The sequence below is a fragment of the Sciurus carolinensis genome, chromosome 1 (assembly GCF_902686445.1).
Source record: "Sciurus carolinensis chromosome 1, mSciCar1.2, whole genome shotgun sequence".
Taxonomy (NCBI): domain Eukaryota; kingdom Metazoa; phylum Chordata; class Mammalia; order Rodentia; family Sciuridae; genus Sciurus; species Sciurus carolinensis.
In genome coordinates this window covers 17,539,431-17,559,583 of record NC_062213.1, presented here as the reverse complement: position 1 = coordinate 17,559,583, position 20,153 = coordinate 17,539,431, and the positions used below count along the sequence as shown (strand labels likewise).

Sequence of the window (20,153 nt, the reverse complement as noted above, 5' to 3'; positions counted from 1 at the left end):
GAGCCCCTTCCATGGTGCTTTAATGTGGTGACTTCAAAACCACCCTAAGCTCAAAATGACTGATGAGAGAATTTTGCCTTAAATCAGAAATCACTTTGTACTGACATATAAGTAATGGAAGGGGCTAAAAGTCTAAAAGAAATTTGTGGGGAAAAATCCCTTAAAATTATGAATGACAACAAACTATAGAGCACTTGTTATATATCAGACACTGGTCTAGACAATTTATGTATAATAACTCATTTAATCCTCACAATAACCCATGAGGTAGGTATTATAACCTGCTATTGTACAGATGAGAAGACCAAGACACAGGGAAGCTGATAACTTGCCCAAGGTCCTGTGGCCAGTGAGTGACGGAATAAGGAGTTCTGTCCACACAGCCTAGATCCTAGAGCAATAGGACTAGTTTGAGCTAATTAGAACTTGGGGCTCTTAGAATTAATGACACATGGAGGGAAGAATGGACTCTGGGGAAAATGACCTGGCCAAGATAGAGATTAGTAGCTTTTTAGTCCTGGTTGCACATTAGAATCATTTGGGATGCTTTAAAATATACAGATAGCTGAGTTCCAAACTGGTTCTACTGAGTCAGGACCTCTGAGACATAGGAATACACCAGGGACATTTTTAAAACTCTCCAGAAGTTCTAATATATAGCTAGTACTGAGAGCCATTGGTCTAACAAAAGCCATCAGGAACTTTCCCTGTTGACATCTCAAGGAAGGTGAAAGATAAAAATGTACTGAGGGTATGCATGTGTAATACTTATCTAAGATGCTAGAGCTAAAGACAAGAGGCAAATAATAGGATCTCAGGGTGGAAATTCAACCCATATTTTTTCAAATAGGTGACATGGAACCCTGAATCCATTAAAGCTCACTGGACCTCTGACAGGAAAAAGAATTCCTTTTTAAATTCAGTCTCAATTTTTATTACATCTTCGCCTGTGATAGCAACTCTCTCACTCTTCTCGCCCAGGGGATGGTAAATTACATCAGCCTGTCATTTGTTTTTTTAAATAGAACTTTATTGGGAAACAACCAACTCATTCATTTATATTTGATCTGTGGCTAATAATAATAATAATAATAATAATAATGGTAGAGTTAAGTACTTGTGGTAGAGGCTGTATGGCCCACAAGGCCTAAATTTTATTCTGTCACCTTCTGCTCTATCCCATGCAAGCAGTTGAGCAGTTTTAAGTCAAAGAACAAGTGACAGGATCCAAGTCTTCAGGTGGCAACTTGAAATTTGGTCTTTAATACATTTCTTTTACTTTCATTTACTCATGTACTTTGGTGTCAACTGTCACTAGTTCCCCATTTATGGTACTAAATTAAACTTGACTTTAAGATAAATTGATGGAGGTAAAAAAGTGAGTGGATTAAAAGACAATAATTAATAGAACTAGTAGCAGAACTGATGATGCAGTATTTGGCAACCATTGGGGGTCATGCTTATGTCTGAAATTTGGGAAACATCGAAGTTATCTAATACCCTCATTTTACAGAAGCCTGGTTATTAGGTCAGCTGCACTGGGTCACCTACTTGCTTATGGAAATACCTGACTTTTCTCAGAACAAAGAAAAAGATAACATAACGCCTTCAGTACCAAGGGGAGCCTTTTACAACTCAGTTGCAATATTGTTGCCACTCTGTAGTATAGACATAGAAAGCCCAACCAGGAATGTGTCTTGTCTTCTATGGGAGACAAAGAACTAGTATGTAAAAGAAAACTAACAGAAGTATGTAAGGCCAAGCCCCTGCCCTGCATAAAGTGTCAGCCTTGGGACAAGAATCCGCTGAGCCAGTACTGGCACTAACAGACACTGCTTCCTGCTGATAGCCCTGGAGTCCTGTGTCACTGTGAGAGAATCCTACAACATCAGGACAATATTCTTTTGCCTCTAACTTGTTACTCATTTGTACTTTGAAGCTCATTAGTGTGAATACAAAGTATTGTACTATTAAAGTTCACGGATTTCAGAGCAAGAAAATAAGCTGGTAATATTTCCGCAGGCATGGTTAGTAGAGACTAATGTGCATTTTTTAGCAGAATCAAGAGGCGGTCCGCATTTCAAACACGACTCTTCAGTGATTAGCCATATATTGGTTTCATTAAGTTGATTGTTTCTTGAGTATGGTTTCCTCAGGACAAAAAAATATGATGAAAATCTTCCTTTCTTTTTTACTTTTTGGTTTTCAGTCAACCCACTTAAATGCTTGTATGAGCAAAAAGTAAAACTATCAAATGGAAAAAAAAAGTCTGTATTCTCTGTTGGGTATATGTAAGCAGTTTGAATCTAATAAGAATATTTTGTATTTCATCATGTGGTTATTGCTCTATTTTCATTAGGATTTCCCATGACCACTCCAACTAAGAGCAAAGCCCTCCCTGTTCTTGGATCCCCTTCCCACTTAAATCCATTGGAAGTTTATTGATCTTGAGCATGAATCAGAGAGCTAGGAAAGTGTGTCAGGAAGCCTGAGCTTTGCCCCGTCAGAAGGGTTCTGGCAATGTTCTCGAGCTGTTGATGACCAATGATCCCTTCTTTAGAAATACAGTTTTAGGGACTGGGGTTTCAGCTCAGGTAAAGTGCTTGCCTGGAACTTGTGAGGCATGCATTTGATCCTCAGCACCACATAAAAATAAATAAAACAAAGGTATTGTGTCCATCTACAACTAAAAAAAAAAAAAAAAAAAAAAGAGAGAGAGAAAGAAAGAAAAAGAAATGCAGTTTTAAAGTGACACATTCAACAATTAACAATTTGACTGTCACTTGACATAGGTAGGAATATTTTCATCATTTAACAAATAAGGCTGAAAGGAAAACATCTATGTGATCAGAGCTCAATATGACTTACATATGTTGACTATGTGTTTTAAAAAAGGAGGGAAACTCGTTAGATGAAAAAAATGACCTTTCCTAGCTGGCTATGGCATTGCACACCTGTAATCCCAGCTACTCAGGAGGCTGAGGCAGGAGGATTCCAAGTCTGCAGCCAGCCTCATCAACTTAGTAAGACTTTGTCTCAAAAATTTTAAAAAAAGGTAAAAAGGACAGAGGATGTAGCTCAGTGGTGGAGTACTTGCCAAGCATGCGTGAACCCCAGGATTGAATCCCTAGGACTGAAAAGGAGGAGGGAGAGAAGGAAGGAAGGAAGGGAGGAAGGAAGGAAGGAAGGAAGGAAGGAAGGAAGGAAGGAAGGAAGGAAGGACAGAAAGAAGTGAGGAAGGAAGTGAGGAAGGAAGGAAGGATGGAAGGAAGTGAGGAAGGAAGGAAGGAAGAAAGGAAGGAAGGAAGGACTTTCTTGTACACTTGGGATTGCTTTTGTACTGGCATTTTAGTACCTTTTGATGAAGATTGGTACAGTTAGGTCATTTTCCAGGAAGACCAACATCCTTGGACTGTATACTCTCTGGGTTATACGTGTTGATGTGATTTTTACCTATCAAGGCTGACTGTGGAATTGCGCAGGAGCAAGGAAATCTGACCTTAAGGTTCTTTAACATCTGGTGCCTTAATATGGTGGCACCATTGTTGCTGCAGGTAATGATGAGAGACTCAGAAGTGCAAGCCACATAACCAACCTGCTGTGCCCTGTGCTCCGGTGTGGGGACACCAAGTGGGCCAGCCTTTTGGGGGGCAACCCCCAAGCACAGGAGAGCTGAGCAGACCAAGGCAGGAGCTTTTTAGGCAGTGTCTTTTCAGGCCAGTACTGCTCATCTAGGTGGGAAACACTCAGCTCAAAGCCCAGCAGCCCAGTTCCTCAGTGTTCCTGAAGGAAGCCTTTCTAATGCCCTGGCCATCAGATGACAGTGTGGGCTGATGGCCTTTGGGACAGCAACTGCGACCTCAGCTACTGCTTCCTCAACAGGAGAACAAGAGCCAACCTTCAACAGCATTTGGATTCCACCTGGCACAAGAGAGGGAATCAGTATGAGGGAGTTCCAGGGCCTCAAGGATGGAAGGTGGGGCTGCTGGTAGAGACCCAGAGAGGAAGGATGTCATGGAGACCTCTCCTGCCCCACGGCCTTGCTTATCTCAGGTCTGTGTCTAATGCAGTGGCTCTCAATCAACCAGGAGCAATTTCTCCTCCTAGGGGACAGCTGACAATGTCTGGAGACATTTTTGCTTGTCACAAATAGGGGAATGCTACCGCTATACCTACTGACAAAAACCAAGGATTCTGCTAGACCACCTATGCCTAGAATGTCCCCTCACAACAAAGAAATATCCAGGCCCAGATGTCAATGGTGCTAAGGTCCTCGGTGTAAGGGTCTATAACCCTGGCCTCGTGGTTGTGTCAAGGAGGCTGAGCTTCCAGTGGTAAATGTCACATGGGTGCTGATTAAGGGCAAGGCCTCTGGTCACCAAAAGGGAATTGCTGTGGTTACCCAACAGGGAAGATTAGATGTGGTCTGTGATGTCTCTCTTTAATTGTTTGTAAAATAACCCGGAGAACAAATCTGAAAGATGAGTAGCAGGATAAGCAGCTAGAGGGAAGAATCTGAGTGGAGATGGACCAAAGCGAGAAGCCGGTCAGCACCTCCTGCTCCTTCATCAGCCTCATGACTGTTGTGAGCATCCCAGCCTCGCTGGAAGAATGTCATGGCCATGTGACAGCTCTCGTTTTAGGGCCTGTTGGAACTGGGTTGAGAACTTGAAACTTCTGCTAGAGGTAGAATAGCATTCTTTATCTAGAAATAAGATTTGTGTCCAGGGGAAGATGACAGTGTGCTTTGAGGTTGTCACAGATTGTTTTGGGAGCTAGAGACCTCTGAAGAGTGTTTAACTTCCAGATATCCTGTGTCTGATGTATTTCACCGACAAAAGTGAGCTTTGGGGAAAGGTGGTTGTGGGGAGATGGCCACCGTTCCTCAGCCGTGAGAGGAGCCGAGCCTTTGGGAGTTACAGAGAAGGAAGCACGTGTCTCATTAGAGAGGAATGGCCCATTTCCTTCTTAGATTGCCAAGGGCTCTCTTCTGCCAATTGGATGGAGAGTATAAATGTGGAATTCATTATTTACAGGAAAAAAAAAAAAGAGAGAGATTAGTGTACTCTGGAATCCTTGAGGGTCATTGATAAGTGGACGGATGGAACTGAAAAGTGAAAATACTGGGGGCTGAGGAGGACCTCATGGTATCAAATGTGCTGCTAGTTAAGTAGAAGCAACTGTGGTGAACAAGTTCTGATTTGCAGAGAAGGAAATGAGGTGAAATAGCTAAATTTGCTTTGAGCAAATTCCTGTCTCAATCAGTATCAAAACAAGGAGTGTTATTCTTTCCCCTAGTAAGAGAGCTTAAATATGCATTGGGTCCAAATCCACAAATTCTTTCTTTAAAATTTGTTCTAATATTTCTCTCTCCTTTTCATTCCCACTGTAAACATCCAAGCCCCATCACCTGAAGGGTGAATAGTTTCACTTCCTTTCTATCAGATATTCAAGACTTCATTCCCTTTCATTTGTCCCGAAGGGTTAGAATTAGTACTGGGAATAGAAGTAATGTTAATAAAAATAATAGTTATAAGACATCAGTAATGGCAAGGCAATGTCCCCACCCCCAAGGATACATAAAATCAACCTTGACCAGGGATCATCCAAGGGGTAGAGACATGACCTGAGCCAACCAGAATTCTCCTCTGATATTTTATATGTAGATACTGAGAGAAAGAAGATAAAGTCACCCATTCCTCTTCATGGATTCTCCTTTTGCAGATTCAATCAACCACTAATCAAAAATATTGGAGAAAAAGAATGTGTATATGCTGAACAGATGTTTTTCTTATTCTGAAACTGTAGAGTATAACTGTTTACATAGCACTCGGTGTTATGTAGACATTAATTTAGAGATGACTGAAATTGTATAGGAGGATGTGGATATGTCACATGCAAATACCATGCCATTTTATATAAGGAATTTGAGCACCTGTGGATTTGGCATGGAAGAGGTGGAGATCCTGGAGCCGATCCTCTACAGATACCAAGGGACAACTGTCTTCTCCTTGCAGTTGCTAAGCTGGGGCTGGGTGGCACCTGAGCTATCTGTGACCAGGCTTTCCTTCCACCAGCCCCTTTTGCCCCCACACCATTGAACAGTGAAAGCAAGAACTCATTTTCAGAAGAGAATGTGGCCAACATGGGAGAGAGAGAGTGTGTGAGAGAGGGGGACAAGAAGATTTGCTTGGCCCAGGTACAAATCATGGGTCATGGCTCTCCCCTTTCCCTTTGCCAGTCTAGGGTTGGTATTTTGACCAGTTCTGGCCAGTGAGGTAGAAAGGAGTATCTGCCTGAACCTTTTCAGGTTTTCCTCACTGACTGGGGAGTGGTGCCTGAAGCGAAGGTCACTTTCCGTCTGTCTCCTTCCTTCTTGCTTGTCACCCTATCATGTGAGATCACCAGTTCACATGTGATGGAAGATTTTGCCCACACATGGTGGGTGGCAAAATGGAAAGGCAGACACAGCTCAGGTCCTGAGTGATGTGATTGAGGAGCTGAAGCAACCTGGGAACCCTCCTTCCAGACTTCCCATTAAGGCTGACAATTAAATGTCTTTGTCCTTTAAGCCAATGTTGGTCAGGTACTGGACTGCTTGTAATTAAGCACATACTGGTTGTTTAAATAATGAACAAGTGAAAATAACTACTTGTTCTTACTTCCCCAATTTCCTCAAATCTAGACTTCTCTCTTGAATTTCAGACATGCACCCGTTGGGCATTATACCCAGATGAGACATCTCGAACCCAACAGGTCACAACATTGAACTTGCCCTCTCACTTAGCAAGCTTTCACCTTGCCCTCCTCCCTGCCATGTGCCAGTCTACCTGGGTACAAAGGCTGGCTACCTAGCAGTTATTCTGCTGTCCTCATTTCCCCCTGCCTCTCACATCCAATCAATTGGCAGCTTGGGTGTACTTTACACCCCAGTCTTTCTCCTCTCCATTTCACTGTCACGGTTTCAGTTGGCAGGAGGGAGGCAGAGATTTTTCGTTCCTCTCCAGGATCACTGTCTGCTAAGTACTCTACTTGCCTCTGGTCTTGTTCATCTCCCAACCTCACTCTACCAGATCCCAAGATGGTTCATCCACAAGCAGCTCTGCAATTTTGAGACTGTAGCCAGGACCTGTAGGACCCATGGCCGGACTGACTGAGCCCTGTCTCCAGGACCCCTCAGCCTGACTGACCACTCCTTGCCTCCAGGGCACTCAGACTGACTGACTGTGCCCTACCACCAGGACCCCCAGACGAACTGACTGCGCCCTGCCTCCAGGATCCCGCAACCAGACTGACCACGCCCCGCCTCCAGGACCTCCAGCTAACCATGCCCACACCCTGTGCTGCAGCTCCCCATTTGCTAACACATTTGAAAGCCAGAGAAGCCATCTTGATAACCCTGGAAACCATATCTCCCATCTTTAGGTGGGGCAAATCTCATCCAGAGACACCTGCTGGAGACTGGAAGCTCATTGTCAGAAAAGGTATTGGAAACCTATAGGGTCACTATAAGCCTATACCCCAGATCTGCACTGCTAGAGGGGAAGATACATGAACAACATGAAAAAACAAGGGAAGAAAATGATCCAAACAAACATAGATTCTATATTAATAGAATCCAGTGACAGTATGGTAAAAGAAGTGTCAGAAAAGGAGTTCAGAATATACATTCGTGAAGCAAAGGATGAGATAAGAGAGAAAATGCAGGCAATGAATGATCACACCAATAAGCAACTGAAAGAGCAACTGCAGGAAGCAAAAGGTCATTTCAACAGAGAGATAGAGATTCTCAAAAAAAAAAAAAAAAAAGGAAATTCTTGAAATGAAGGAAACAACAAACCAAATTAAAAACTCAATGGAGGGCTGGGGTGATAGCTCAGCTGGTAGAGTGGGCCCTGAGTTTGATCCCCAGTACTGCAAAAAAAAAAAAAAAAAAAAAAAAAAAAACCAACAACAGCAACAACAACAACAAAAAAATTCAATGGAAAGCATCACCAATAGACTAGACCACTCGGAAGACAGAACCTCAGACAATGAAGACAAAATATTTAATCTTGAAAATAAAATTTACCAAACAGAGAAGATGGTAAGAAATCATGAACAGACCTCCAAGAACTATGGGACATCATGAAAAGACCAAATTTAAGAATTATCGGGATTTAGGAAGGCACAGAGATACAAACGAGAGGAATGAACAACCTATTCAATGAAATAATAGCAGAAAATTTCCCAGACCTGAAGAATGAAATGGAAAATCAAATACAAGAGGCTTACAGAACACCAAAGGCACAAAATCACAACAGAGCCACACCAAGGCACATTATAATGAAAATGCCTAACATACAAAATAAAGATAGGATTCTGAAGGCTGCGAGAGAAAAGCATCAGATTACATATTCCATGAGGAGGAAATGAAAAACAACAATGTAGGTCAGCAAAGGGAGGAACTACCTTAAAGTAAAAACCATTCAAAGGAGAAAACAAGTCAAGTTAAAAACCAAAAATAAGCCCAAATTACTGGGAAAACAAATTGTATCTCAATAATAACCCTGAATGTTAATGGCCTAAACTCATCAATTAAAAGACAAAGGCTGGCAGAATGGATTAAAAAGAAAGATCCAACAATATGCTGCCTGCAAGAGACTCATCTCATAGAAAAAGACATCCACAGACAGAAAGGATGGGAAAAAACCTACCATGCACACGGACTCAGTAAAAAAGCGGGGGTTTCCATTCTTATTTCAGATAAAGTGGACTTCAAGCTAAAGTTAGTCAGAAGGGATAAAGAAGGACATTTCATACTGCTTAAGGGAACCATAAATCAGGAAGACATGACGATAGTAAATATTTATGCCCCAAACAACAGTGCATCCATGTACATCAAACAAATCCTTCTCAATTCCAGGAATCAAATAGACCACAACACAATAATTCTGGGTGACTTTAACAGACCGCTGTCACCTTTGGATAGATCTTCCAAACAAAAACTAAGCAAAGTAACCATAGAACTCAATAACACAATCAATAACCTAGACTTAACAAACATATATAGAATATTCCATCCATCCACGAGTGAATTCACTTTCTTCTCAGCAGTGGAACCTTCTTGAAAATAGACCATATGTTATGCCACAAAGCAGCCCTTAGTAAATGCAAAAAAAAGAGATACTGCCTTGTGTTTTATTAGATCATAATGGAATGAAATTAGAAATCAATGACAAAATAAAAAACAGAAATTACTCCAACACCTGGAGACTAAATAATATGCTATTGAATGAAGCATGGATAACAGAAAACATCAGGGAGGAGATAAAAAATTCTTAGAGGTAAATGAGAATTACGATACAACATATCAAAATCTCTGGGACACTATGAAAGTGGTACTAAGAGGAAAATTCATTGCATGGAGTGCATTCAAGAAAAGAATAAAAAGTCAACAACTAAATGACCTAACACTACAACTCAAAGCCCTAGAAAAAGAGAAACAGAACAACACCAAAAGTAGTAGAAGACAGGAAGTAATTAAAATCAGAGCTGAAATCAATGAAATTAAACAAAAGAATTCAAAAAATTGACAAAACAACAAGTTGGTTCTTTGAAAAAGTAAACAAAATAGACAAACCCTTAGCCACACTAACAAAGAGAGAAAACTCAAATTACTAAAATTCATGATGAAAATGGAAATATCATGACAGACACCACTGAAATACATAACATAATGAGAAGCTACTTTGAAAATCTATATTCCAACAAAATAGAAAATACTGAAGACATCAAGAAATTTCTAGAGACATATGATCCTCCCAAACTGAACCAGGAGGACATACACAATTTAAACAGATCAATATCAAGAAATGAAATAGAAGAAGCCATCAAAAGCCTACCAACCAAGAAAAGCCCAGGACCAGACGGATTCTCAGCCGAGTTCTATAAGACCTTAATAGAAGAACTCATTCCAATACTTCTCAAAGTATTCCAGGCAATAGAAAAGGAGGGAACCCTACCAAACTCATGAAGCTGATATTCTATGAAGAATATTCTATCACCCTCATACCCAAACCAAAGACACATCAAGGAAAGAAAATTTTAGACCAATATCCTTGATGAATATAAATGCGAAAATCCTTAACAAAATCCTGGCAAACTGTATCCAAAAACATATTAAGAAGATAGTGCACCAAAAGCAGTTTTGCCCTTGTGACTTCCTTAGCTGAGATTCATTAGGGCTTCTCTAGTTGCCTAAGACAGTGGTTCTCAAGGTGTGGTACCTGGAACCCCATCACCGAGGAACTCAACAAATGCAAATTCTCAGGCCTCACCTTAGCATGTCTGCTGAACTAACATTCTGGGGATGGGATCCAGCTCTCTGCCTACACAGCCCTCCAAGAGAATCTGGTGTGCTAAGATTGAAATCAATACCCGAGCAATGCGATAGAATCCAATTTCCTTGGGACAGTGGGTTGAATAGTGTCTTCTCCAAATTCATGTTAGCATTAGGACAGAGTCCCAGAATGGGTCTTATTTGGAAAATAAGATGGAGTTAGCAAAGGATCTCAAAATGGAGTTAGCAAAGGATCTCAAAATGAGATCATCTTGGACTTAAAGTGACTAGTGTTCTTATCAGAAAAGAGAACATACAGGCACACACAGAGGAGAAGGCCAGGTGAAGATAGGGATGGAGATGGGGCTATACTGCCACGAACCAAGAAATGTCATGACCCAACAGAAGCTGGAAGAGGCAAGAAGGGATACTTCCCTGGAGTCTTCAGATGGATTGTGTCCTGTGAACACCTTGATTTTGAACCCATGGACTTCAGAACTTTGAGAGAATAGTTTCTGTTGTTTTAAGCTGCCTAGTTGGTGGCACTTTGCTCTACCCAGGGAAACAATACATGGAACACAGCATGAGAGGGCCTTTGGGGCTCACCTCTATGCACCTGTCCAGGCTCATCTCCTGTCACTCTTCCCTGTTCATTGATCTTCCTATCAAAAATATGCAAGGAATTCCCATTATGTGGCAAGCCCAAGGGGTATGGTGATGACTGAGACTGTCTTACAGAAGCTCGAAGCCTAAGGAGACAGGGCAGCAGCTGGATGGGCAATGGCTGTTCAGTGTGCTGCATGCTCTGGCAGGGCTAAAGCTGCAAATGCCACCAGCACTCACCCCCTGTGGACACACCGCTTCTCCAGACCTTCTTGAATATGCTCCTTCTTGGCACCGGATATCCTCCACTCTAAGAATCTGCTGCTTTTAATTTCTCCTGTGCAGAAGCAGTCTCTTCATGATCCCCTTTCAGAACTTTGCCACAGTGGACACTTTCCTATTAGAGCATCCATCAGACATTATTGGAATTGTCTGCCTCCCTCACTGAGCTCTTTTGAGGAGACAGATTGTGGTCTTCTGCCTTACTCCTCTTTTTATCTACCACCATCTCACATAGTGCCTGGATGGTGGGAGTTTCTTTAAAAGAATGTGTTGCACTGCACTGAAATCATGAAATTGACTGCAAGGAAGGAGAGTGGTCTCTCAGTGGCCCCTTCCCAGTGCAACCCTGGGAAGAGAGCTGGGAGAGAGTGCATCTGGGATGGGTGCAGCGGGGAGTCAAAGGAAACAGTTCACCAAGTAGCACTGGAAGTGGGGCCCACCCAGGGAGGAGAGTACAGAGCTAAGTGGGCTTTCAGTGCAGGCGTCTCTGCAGGCTGAGTAGAGGAAGGGGTCTATAGTCAAAGCTGGGATGTAGCTCTAACCTGGGCCAGTGAGAGATTTATGCTTCAACTGTGGTTCTCAAACTTGAATGTGTATCAATCACACGGAGGGTTTATTCAGATAGAGTTACTGGTCCTGCCTCCTGAGTTTCTGACTCAGCAGATCTCAGATGGGGCCCCAGAATTTGCATTCCTAACAAGATGATTGGTGATGCCAATGATACTGACCTGAGGATCACATTTGGAAACAACTGCACTAGAAAAATACTTGACATTAGGCCACAACTCAGCTTCGGATATAGTAGAACACTTGGGAAGATTGAAAAAAATGTAGAAGCTGGGATCTCACCCACAAATTGGTCTGTGAGTATGACCAGACTGAGGGATTTGAACTTCAGCTAAGTGAAACGCTGGTTTGATTAAGACTTATTTGGAAAATGTGATGAATTGATGAACTCATCAAACATTTATTGAGCATTTGCTATGCTCTAGGTATCGTGCTGGTGATGGGGATATAAAGGAAAACAAGACCTGCCCTCATGGAGCTGTCAGGCAGATGTACAAGAGAGATGATTTTAACACCACATGGTGGTGACAGTTATACATAGTGTATTACATGAAAGTGACATCTAAGGTGACTTGGAGGGGAGGAGGCTTAGGGAAAGGGATGAAAAGGCTGATAAAAAGGCACCTGCTAGAAGGTGAGATTCTAGTTGTTTTAATAGGTACCTTTATTGAAACCCAAGATAGAGTGAAGAACTTCTGCTAAACCCAAATCCATGCTTTACTTCTTACTAGGTGTCCAAATCACTCAACCTCCATTGGTCTCCCTTTCTCCATTTTTAACAGGGAATAATAACAGTATTTGTCTCTTAGGAGTGCCTGAAGTGACGTCATATCATGTACTGCTTGAAATAGTGAAAACCTCAAACGGCGTGGACCAGAGTTCATGCCCTCAAAATGACTCACAGTCTATTAAGCATCAGATGGATGTCAATTATCATCAGCATCTCAGAAGGCTCCATTTAAACCTCCAGTTGTGCCCATATCACTGGAATTTTTGGTTCTTGTTGCTGTGCTGAGAGCAGAGAGGTCAGCATGTGCACTGGACTGTGCAGGATTCTAGGCCTTACCCTAAGTGACCCCAGGATCCTGCAGCTTTGGAATTCTTGTGTCCATGTTTCAGTTTGCATACTCTTCCTTCTGTCTGTATATCTATCTGTCTTTGGCAGCCTTCTTGACACCTCTTAAAATGACTACTTTTTAATCTACCGTACACAAGAAAGCAAAAAAGCCCAGATAGTGTAATTGCATTTGAAATGTAGCTAGATTGTGGATGGAGACTTGTCTTTAAATGAAGGCATGCTTTAGGTATGTATGTTATACTTTGATGTCAGAGGTCCTTTTTGTGTCCTTCTATACCCATGGTGACGTTTTGAAGGATGAACTTTCTTCAACAAAAGTCTTCCTGATAAGGAGGGTATGACTGCATGGTCTAGACTGCTTTCTGCTTGGGATCCCCTGGGGTTCTTCCCTGCTTGGGATCACATTTTAATGCACTCTCTTGGTTAAAACCATACTTACTTTTCTTCCAAACTCCTCATATTTTAATCTGCCTTTGGAGTCTTCCTTCTTTCCCCAGAAATCTCCCCTCTTTTCCTAGGAATCTGGGCCTATTTCCCACCTGTCAGGCATCTCCCTTGTGTCCCTGGTCCACCTTCACCTGAACTTGCCTGATGTTCATCTGCCACTAGTCCCAGACTGTTTTCAATTTTAGATAATATTTATGTTGACTAAATATTGGCACAAGCAAGTGATTAGCTTGCCAAGTTCACGAATATCATGGCAGATCGCTAAACAGATGTTCTAACATTTACAAATTGGATTTAATTTGTGGGCATTCACATAACACCTGCTTTTGTCAGCAGTGTGCAAAACTGTTTTCTAAGGTCAGTGTTGTACACCTCTTCAGTGTTCCTCAAACTCTGCAGCATGTTAGCGCCTCCTGGGGAGAATTTACTAATCCTGATGCTCAGGAAAACCACCAGACCTATTAATTCACACTCTGGCAGTTAATTCACACCCAGGCATCAGTGGTGCTAAGAACTCTCCAGGTGAATCCAATCAGCAGCCAAGTTTGAGAACTTGTTCCCAGGTCCAGTGCTTCCAAGACCTTAATGTGCACAAGGCTCTCTTAAAGAACTTGTTAAAATGCAGGTCTGGGTGGGCCTGAGATTCTGCACTTCTGACAAGTGCCCAGGCAATACGATGCTGCTACTAGTTCAGGGACTACATGCTGAGTTGCAAAACTGTAGTCTTTTCTAGAACCACCTCATCAGCCTTGCAAATGATTTCCCAGAAATCATTATCCTTTTGAGTTTGCAATTATTTCCACATTGTCAGTAGCTTCCCTAAGTCATGTTTCTTCCCTGTTTTTCTACCCATTTTCCACAGCTACAATCTCATGGTAAGGCAAGCTCCATTCTCTGTATTTCTCTAGATAATAATTCTCCTTAAAACAACCCACACAAAAAGAATTGAAGAGTTATCTAGCTAAACCTAAGCCCATTTTCCCCCCTAGTGGATTTTATTTTTCTATCTGTGAAGCTCACTGAGCACAAGAACATATCTATCAGGCTAAGTAAGCTCTTTGAACATCATGTGATTTTGCAGATGATAATAACTCACTATCTTGGTTATTGCCACTCCAAATAGTTTACTCACAGAAACTAGGTCTTCAGTTTTAAAAAAATCATTAATGATGGCAAAAAATAAAACGAGGAAAATACAAAGCAAAAATAATTTTCAGTTTGAGAACTGGCTAAGATTCTAGATCATAGTGTCTTAGAAAATGTATTTCCTGGCCAATGTTCTATTCACTTTAAAAAATATTTGTCAAATAGTTATCTATGGACCTTGGTCTGTGACATATTCTTGGGGCTTTAAAACTTTTCTAGGAGGCTTTTAAAACAGCCTATTCCACGCTGATAGTAACTTAAAAACAAATGTAAAGGATACTTTCAGGATGACAAAGGGTTGGCATGTGATTTCAATGCCTGCATTTGCCCTTGAATTTATAATTGTATATATGCCAAATTTCATTTAATTGTCATAGGAAAAAGAAAAGTGGGAGAGTGTACATAAGCATCACAAGAGAAGGCCCAGTGGCTTTACAGGGAGTATTATAAAATACATTTGCTCAGTAGGTTAAATAGAGAAACCCCCAGAACTAAGAAGTCACACCACATCATATTTAAGACATGCTGAAACTCAAAGGAAACTGTGTTATGGAAATCAGAACTGTTTCACATTGAACAGAGCCATTTAATTTAATGAAATAATATTGTCCGTTACACAAAATTCATAATGTATGTTAAAACATCATTGACTTGTAGTGTTGCATTTACTTTGTTAGAGTGTATTTATTCATCATGCATATTATATTTCCTTACCACTTTCTCTTTTTTTTAACAGAAAAATATTTTAATATTTTCTGTAGCACAAAATAATTAAATTGAGACAGTTATAAGAATTTTCTGAGGTGTCATAGTGGCCTAAGTGTAGACTCTAGGGGGATGTTAATGGGACACTGCTGGCAACATAAACTGAGCTCCCAGATTACATTTTTTTTTTTACATTAGCTGCAAATATTGTAAGAAACATTTTCTAGGGGAAAATCTCCCCGCTTGGAAATTATGCCTGATTGATGACATTTTCAGATTGGAGGATGGTGGGGGTCTAAAATGACAGGTCATTGGGAGTAATATTGGGTCTCCGAGAAAGCCTACAATTGGGAGGGAAAACGAAGTGCTTACAGACTGTGGGGCCTCTGGCTTTCCAGTCCCTGATGGGTGGCTGACGGGTTGCACGGCTGCTGAGGGTTGGGTGTCCCCTTTGGGCAGCTGCTGATTGCCTTCTGAGAGGGAGTAAGACTGGCTCTGAAGATTCAAAACAGAAATATATAAAGATGCTGGTCCACTGTCAAAGTCCACTATCACATGAGGTCGAATTTCCAAAATTGTCCTCCAAAAATGCTAATGCAAGGGCCAAAGGATGATTCTTGAGGTCCTCTGCAGCCAGAAGAAGAAGCTTAAGACTGGGTGTCAATTTCTGTGAAAGATACACTGAGTGGATAGCTTCATGATCTTGGCTAGTGTGAAAGTGTTATTTACATATAATTTCAAAAATAATGCCTCTCTGTAGAAAATCTTGGTAGGATTGTTAAGCTTCCGAGTGCTCCTTTCATATACAGTAAAGGAAACAGCTTATAAACAAAGCCACAGTTTCCAGGGCATTTGGGAGGCTATTCTCTTTCCTCCTGGGATACAGGCAACATATCAACTTGGTGTGAGAAACTGCAGTAGATGCACAAAGCCTGACATAGACATATTTCAGTGTAAAAAAAGTCAAAACTCAACTCTTACCTGTCTGGTGCATAATTCGTTCCAAGTGGTAATATTTTTGTTCATTGTTAGTCATTAGCAAATTATAGACACACTATTCTCAAGCCTAGGCCTAGATATTTTAGAAGAAAAAGTAAAATATTCAATCTATTCCATGGATCTTTGCAAATACTTGTATGTTTGATGCTGATTAAAGATCGTGCTGGAATATTTTTACCTTTCAATCCAAATTATATGGCCTTGCAAAAGCACTTTTGCCTTGGCCTACTGATACTTGTAGCATGAACTGTCTTTCCCATTAAACTCTAAATGCCCCGTCTATGAAGTTTTGGACAACTTTGCCAAAAATTAATACCTTTAGTTATACATTCACATATATGCCCTCAACCATTTGCTCTCTGCAAGGCACTGTTTGCTGCCTTATTTTAAACACTTCTCTTTAGCCCCTCCTAAGGGGATTTTTAGTCTATGGGAGAGAAACATATTCCAAATGCATTTTTGAAACATGGTATGCTGTTGCCAAAACCAAGAATAAAAGGTGATTAAAGCGGTAAACATGAAATTGTTATCATAAATCATTGTCTAAATTCTTCCATCGGCTAACCAAAATCCAAACTAATCCCCAAAAGCAGTGAAAAAACTTACATGATGATTGCCCATTTTCGTTTCTCTGAGATGTCGGTCTGTGTTGCATTAAGAGATCAGTCCTCCCACAGACGAAGTTTATAATGGTTTTCCCAGGGCACAATATCTCTGGTGTTTAATGAGTAACTTCTGGCATTGGATTTGAATACATTGTTGAGGATGGGTAGGGAGTGGCCATGGCTAGGAATGAGCTAAGTTGCCCAAGCTGCATTGATAGGCTGCCTTTTTAAGATAAAAGAATTACTCCTATAAGCAGTAGATGTCTTAGGAGCTATTTGGTTTAAGGTTGTATATTTGCATAGGTTGCTGTTATTTTTTTCTCCCCTTAAATGTAAGGTATTGGAAACCTTCAGGGCACTGTAAGTTTATAGGATAGAAACTGTACTGCCTCAGATCCACTCTGCTTGATGGGCAGGCACACAAACAGCATGAACAAATCACCCCAAACAAACCAAGTGCCAACAATAGAATTCAATGACACCACAGTGGAAGAAGTGTCAGAGAAGAAGTTTAGAATGTACAGAGGTAAACCCATTTGTGAGGTAAAGGATGGTGTAAGGAGTAAAGTCAGAGATAAAATTCATACTGCTCAAGGGAATCATACATAACAATCATAAATATTTATATCCTAAACAATAGAGCATCTATGTATATCAAACAAACCTTTCTCAATTTCAAGAACCAAATAGACCACAACACAATAATACTGGGTGACTTTAACATACCTCTCTTACTACTTGATAGACTCTCCAAACAAAAACTAAATAAAAAACTATAAGCAATAATTTAGACTTAACAGACATATAGAATATATCATCCATTAACAAGTGAATACACTTTCTTCTCAACAGCACAAGAATCCCTCTCTAAAACATACCATATCCTATGCTACAAAGTAACAATTAGCAATATAAAAAAATAGAGATACTACTCTGCATTCTGTCAGATCATAATGGAATTAAATTAGTAATCAATGATAAAATAAAAAATAGAAGCTACTCTAATACCTGGAAACTAAGTAATACTGAATGATGAATGGATAGCAGAAAAAATAAGGGATGAAATGAAAAAATACTTAGAGGTAAATGAGAAAAGTGATGCAACATATCAAAATCTCTGGGACATTATGAAGACAGTACTAAGAGGAAAGTTCATTGCACTGAGCTCATTTATTAAAAGAATAGGAAGTCACCTGAGTTCAATCCCCAGCACCGCAAAAAAAAAAAAAAAAAGAATAGGAAGTCAACGAATAAATGACCTAACATTATATCTCAAAGCCCTAGAAAAAGAAGAACAAATCAACACCAAAAGCAGTAAAAGAAAGGAAATAATTAAAATCAGAGCAGAAATCAATGAAATTGAAACACAAGAAAAAAAATTTTTTAAAAAGACAAAACAAAAAGTTGGTTATTTGAAAAATAAATAAAATTGACAAACCCCTAGCCACGCTAATAAAGAGAAAGGGAGAGAAAACTCAAATTACTAAATTTCATGATGTAAAAGGAAATATCTGAAGTTTTCTTTCCTTGATATGTCTTTATCTGGTTTTGGTATCAGGGTGATAACTAGCTTCATAGAATGAGCTTGGAAGGGTTCCCTCATTTTCTATTTCATGAAATAATTTGAGGAGCATTGGTTGTTAATTCTTCTTTGTTTTGATGACATTGACAAATTTCTAGAGGCATATGACCTACCCAAACTGAATCAGGAGGACATACACAGTTTAAACTGATCAATTTTGAGCAATGAAAGAGAAGATACCCTCAAAAGCCTACCGAACAAGAAAAGCCCCGGACCAGATGGATTCTCAGCTGAGTTCTGTAAGACCTTCAATGAAGAATGATGTTCCTGGGGCTCCTTCTGCTTCTGGAGAGAGTAAAGAAGAATGTCACTCAATCAACTGGTTTCCAACTAGAAAAGGCAGGTTCACCTCAACACTCAGGATGCCTAATCAGTGGGAAATCTGAGAAAGAAAGTAAAATCAACAAACATAAATGCAGGCACACACACACATACATATTTCCTGGAAATGTTTTGCAGTGCTAACATGATCATCTTTACTGATGGGCCATGGATATTATTTCTTCTTGCATCTTCCTTATTCATATTTTCCTTTAAATTAAAAAAAAATCACATTACTTTTAAAATTGGAATAATAAATAAAACCATGAAGAAAAAAATAACTACTAATAAATAAAATTTAAGCTTCCTACTTTGTATAACTTATTTACAACTAAAAAGTTAACCCTGCCTCACTTCTGAATTGTTAGGATTATTCTTTCACGATCTTTTAAAAATTTAGATCTTTTAGTAATAAAAACATTAACCAAATAGAATGAAAAATCTTACTATTTAATTAATATTACTATCATTTAGTGATGGCCATACTAGTTCTACTAGGTCATCATTTTTGTAATCTAGTAGTTTTTAAATTTAAATAATAATACGTGCAGATGGTAATTTTTTCTAATCATACAAAAGGAAGCCTACTGACCTCCCAGAGACTTCCACCAAAGGGTTCCTGCAAATCCTTCCAGAAATGGTCTATGCACGTGCAGCCATCCATGTCTGTCTGTTTACCTCTCTCCTTCTCTTTCTTTGTTTATCTCTGGTCTATTCTTCCTCTCAATAAATCAGTTTGTACAATGCATTTGGCTGGCTCCAGACCTTGTGCTTCCTATATTAGGAGATGCCTAATATAGGAACATTTCTTTTCCAGTGGCAGGATGGAAATCCATTATGGGTGTGAACCAAGTCTCATTTCATGAGTCCACCATTACAGTTCACTTAGGTTGTTTTGTTTTTTTACATGAATATCTCTCATATAGACCTCAAATTCTGATTGATGTTGCCAAGTTGCTCTCCACCTGGAAGGACAGATGCTGGGCCTCTCTCAGAGATCAACTGGCCCATGACAAAAGACAAAATGAACACCCCCTACAATAATATGCAAGTGCTCATTTCCCCACATACTGGCCAATGCTAACATCAAACTTGCCATTTCTGCCAATTTCAAAGGTGAAAAATGATTATTGTTTAATTTATATGTCCTTCATTTGATAGCTTTAGACTTCTACATTCCATTCCTTATAAGCTATTTTTATGGATTTTTCTGTGGTTTGCTTGTTCATGTCTTAGTCTTTTCATTTGTATTTGTAAATCATTTTATTTATAGTGAAATGTAGGCCTTTGTTAAGTGTAATAATTATTTCCCCCAAGCTTCTTTTCTTGCCTTTTTTCTCTGTTTATGTTTTGAGTGTGTATATGTGTGTGTATGTGTGTGTGTGTGTGTGTGAAAGTACTAGTTCTTATGTAATCAAATATCAGTCTTTCACTTGCTTAGAAAAGCCTTTTCTACATTAAGATACTTAAATCTTCTCACACAGTTTCTTCATTGTT

General features: G+C 40.0%; 1 protein-coding gene across 1 annotated transcript in view; it reads right to left on the bottom strand.

Annotated features, from left to right (window-relative positions):
- Positions 1–16,856, bottom strand: part of Anxa13 (annexin A13) — a 54,402-nt gene extending 37,546 nt beyond the window's left edge. Inside the window, exons 1-2 of the mRNA XM_047539285.1 lie at positions 16,755–16,856; positions 15,522–15,644 (exon numbers count right to left, since the gene is read on the bottom strand). Of these exons, the coding sequence (XP_047395241.1) occupies positions 15,522–15,644; positions 16,755–16,769 (138 nt within the window). The 5' untranslated portion in view covers positions 16,770–16,856. The remainder of the gene's footprint in view (positions 1–15,521; positions 15,645–16,754) is intronic.
- Positions 16,857–20,153: the final 3,297 nt, after the last annotated feature.